Source organism: Phytophthora parasitica (assembly GCF_000247585.1).
Source record: "Phytophthora parasitica INRA-310 unplaced genomic scaffold supercont2.44, whole genome shotgun sequence".
Lineage (NCBI taxonomy): Eukaryota > Oomycota > Peronosporomycetes > Peronosporales > Peronosporaceae > Phytophthora > Phytophthora nicotianae.
In genome coordinates, this window is record NW_008649030.1 from 280,572 (window position 1) to 282,994 (window position 2,423).

The 2,423-nt window shown below is 50.6% G+C and overlaps 1 protein-coding gene across 1 annotated transcript; it reads right to left on the reverse strand.

The window, feature by feature from the left end:
• Positions 1–1,916: 1,916 nt before the first annotated feature.
• Positions 1,917–2,270, reverse strand: PPTG_15064 (hypothetical protein; the record flags this gene model as incomplete). Its single annotated transcript, XM_008912070.1, has 1 exon — positions 1,917–2,270. The coding sequence occupies one exon, from the start codon at positions 2,268–2,270 to the stop codon at positions 1,917–1,919; it is 354 nt and encodes a 117-aa protein (XP_008910318.1).
• Positions 2,271–2,423: the final 153 nt, after the last annotated feature.

Sequence of the window (2,423 nt, forward strand, 5' to 3'; positions counted from 1 at the left end):
TCAAATGAAGAAATTCTTTAAAGGACTTTCCCATACGTAGCACAAGTGGCCCAAGGTAGTAATGAACGCCTTCGCGAGGGCAAGAAACCCTTTTCGTTCTCGATGTACAGAGCTGTTGCAAAAGCACTGATCCAGTCCGGCAAAGTGGAGGATATATTCGGCCACCCGTTTTGTTGATTTGTTGAATTTGATGTGTCGTGCAAAAAGCACAGAATCGATTAGGCATACCCATCTTTCGTGGAGTGAAGATCCAGTGACTAAAACGTCTGCACACATGAAAAACGATCAAGATGGTAGTCGCCCCCGAGACCCTCGACACGTATACGTCAGCCCTCGAAAGCCCAAGATCTGTCCTGCGTTGAATTTATTTTGCAGTTCTTGGATTTGCTAGTAATGGCAATCTGTATCCCGGCGGAACCAATACACTGCTTTCTCAAGTTGATAAAACGAGTAATTAGGCAGACAGGTATCGAAGATGCTTTGGTCGCGAATGGAATGACTACAAAAGACTTTAGTACGCATTCTGCGAGAAAAAGTGCCGCGACGTGTAGCTGCTCTACTTCTGGCCCTCAGCTCATCTTACCAAGACTGACGAACCTCACACTGAAGGCGACAAGAGCAAGATGGAGTCGAAGCCGTACTGCTCACTCGTGGGCGCCTGATGTACCTGGCATGCGGGACACGACCAGATATTTCAGTCGCAATCTTCCAGTTGAGTCGTTTTCTGGAAAAACCCTGGACAGAAGCATTGCATCAGGGTCGTTCGCTACCTGTTGAAGACCAAGCATGTGGGCATCACGTACGACGGTCGCCAAGGAACTGAGCTCGTGGCCTACTCAGAAGCAGATTGGGGCGGCAACCGTGACGACCAACGCTCGGTGAGCGGCCTGATGCTCATGGCGTGTGATGGTTCTGTTGTGTGGCGCCCAAGTTTTCAGAAGTCTGTGGCACTGAGCTCTACTGAAGCCGGGTACATGGCGCTCAGCGACTGCGTGAAGGAAGTGGTATGAATACGGCTTCTACTCAAGGACATTGGCTCGAATCAAGAAACTGAAGGTCTAACTGGGACGTGGCTTCTGTATTAGTTCCAATGTATACCAGTTCCTGTCGGGTAGAGCACAGCTTCGCATTCTCCTGTCGGAACTTCTTGATGATCAACTCTGTATACGCTTGTTTACTGATACGAAGAGTCTTGGCCCCTACGTCGTAGTCGATCTTGATTCCGAGAATGAAGCATGCACGTCCTAGGTCCTTGATCAGGAACTTCTCCGCAATTCCAGCCTTCACCGAAGCAATGATACACACTATGCACTCGTCGTCACATTCACCCCTGTAGATATTTCCATAACGCTTGGCCTCCATAACGATCATGTCACCATATCGGAAGACACACTTGTCATTACTGAACTGCGTGACAACGTCCTTCTCGGCCAACTTGGATACCGAGATGAGGCTTCCTTCAACTTCAGGGGTGTACAGAATCCCCCGATAGCGCCGTCCATCAGCTTCAATTAGACGGTGCCCGTTGCAACTGCGTCGATCGTAGTGCCATTCGCTATCGCGATGCGGACTGGCGTCTTCAGGCCCTTCATGAACACGACTTTCTCCCGGACGCTGGTCATGTGCGAGCTTGTACATGCGTCGATGAGCCATTTAGATTTGGTCATCGCACTCGCAGCCGTGAACGCGAACTCTGACGCTTGAGCCTGCGTTACTTGTTATCGTTCCTCGTCAGCCCTTCTTTTTTTGGCACTCGAACTCCTTGTACCCTAGCTTCTTGAAGTAGAAGCACTTCCCATTGAAGTGACCCTTGTTTCCGAAATCCTTCCGCTACGTAGTGAACACTCTCTCTTGAGCCGATGACGATTCATCCAAGGCTTCAACACCGAGGAGTGCTTGGATTGCGTAAGCGAGCGTCACGTTGGGAGTGTTCTCCAACACAGTGGCAAACATACGAACTCGTCAGGCAAGCATCCGAGTAGCAGTACCAGCTGCCGAGTCTCGTCCAGAGACTCACCGATTGACTCCATCTGAAGTACCAGCTTCTTGAACTTCTCCATGTGGAAAGCGAACTTCGTACCGGGCTCCATCTTGAAGTTGTGCAGCTTCTTGGTAACAATGAGCCGGTTCTTGAGCGTCTTCCGATTGAAATGCTCCTCGAGCAACGTCCACGCTTCAGCGGCGGTAAGCGCTCCACGGATGTAGGCTTGGTACGTGAGACTCACGTCTCCAGCGATAACACCAAGGGCCTTCAAATCGTTGTCTTCCATTCAACCGTGGAGCGGTCGCTCACTTGGTTGAACTCGGGCTTAATGATCTGCGGGAGCAAACACTTGCGAGCGAGCTTCATCCGCATGTTGAACTCCCAGTGGAAGTAGTTGTCTTCCACGAACTTGTCGATGGTATCGGCGTAGCTTGGGCTC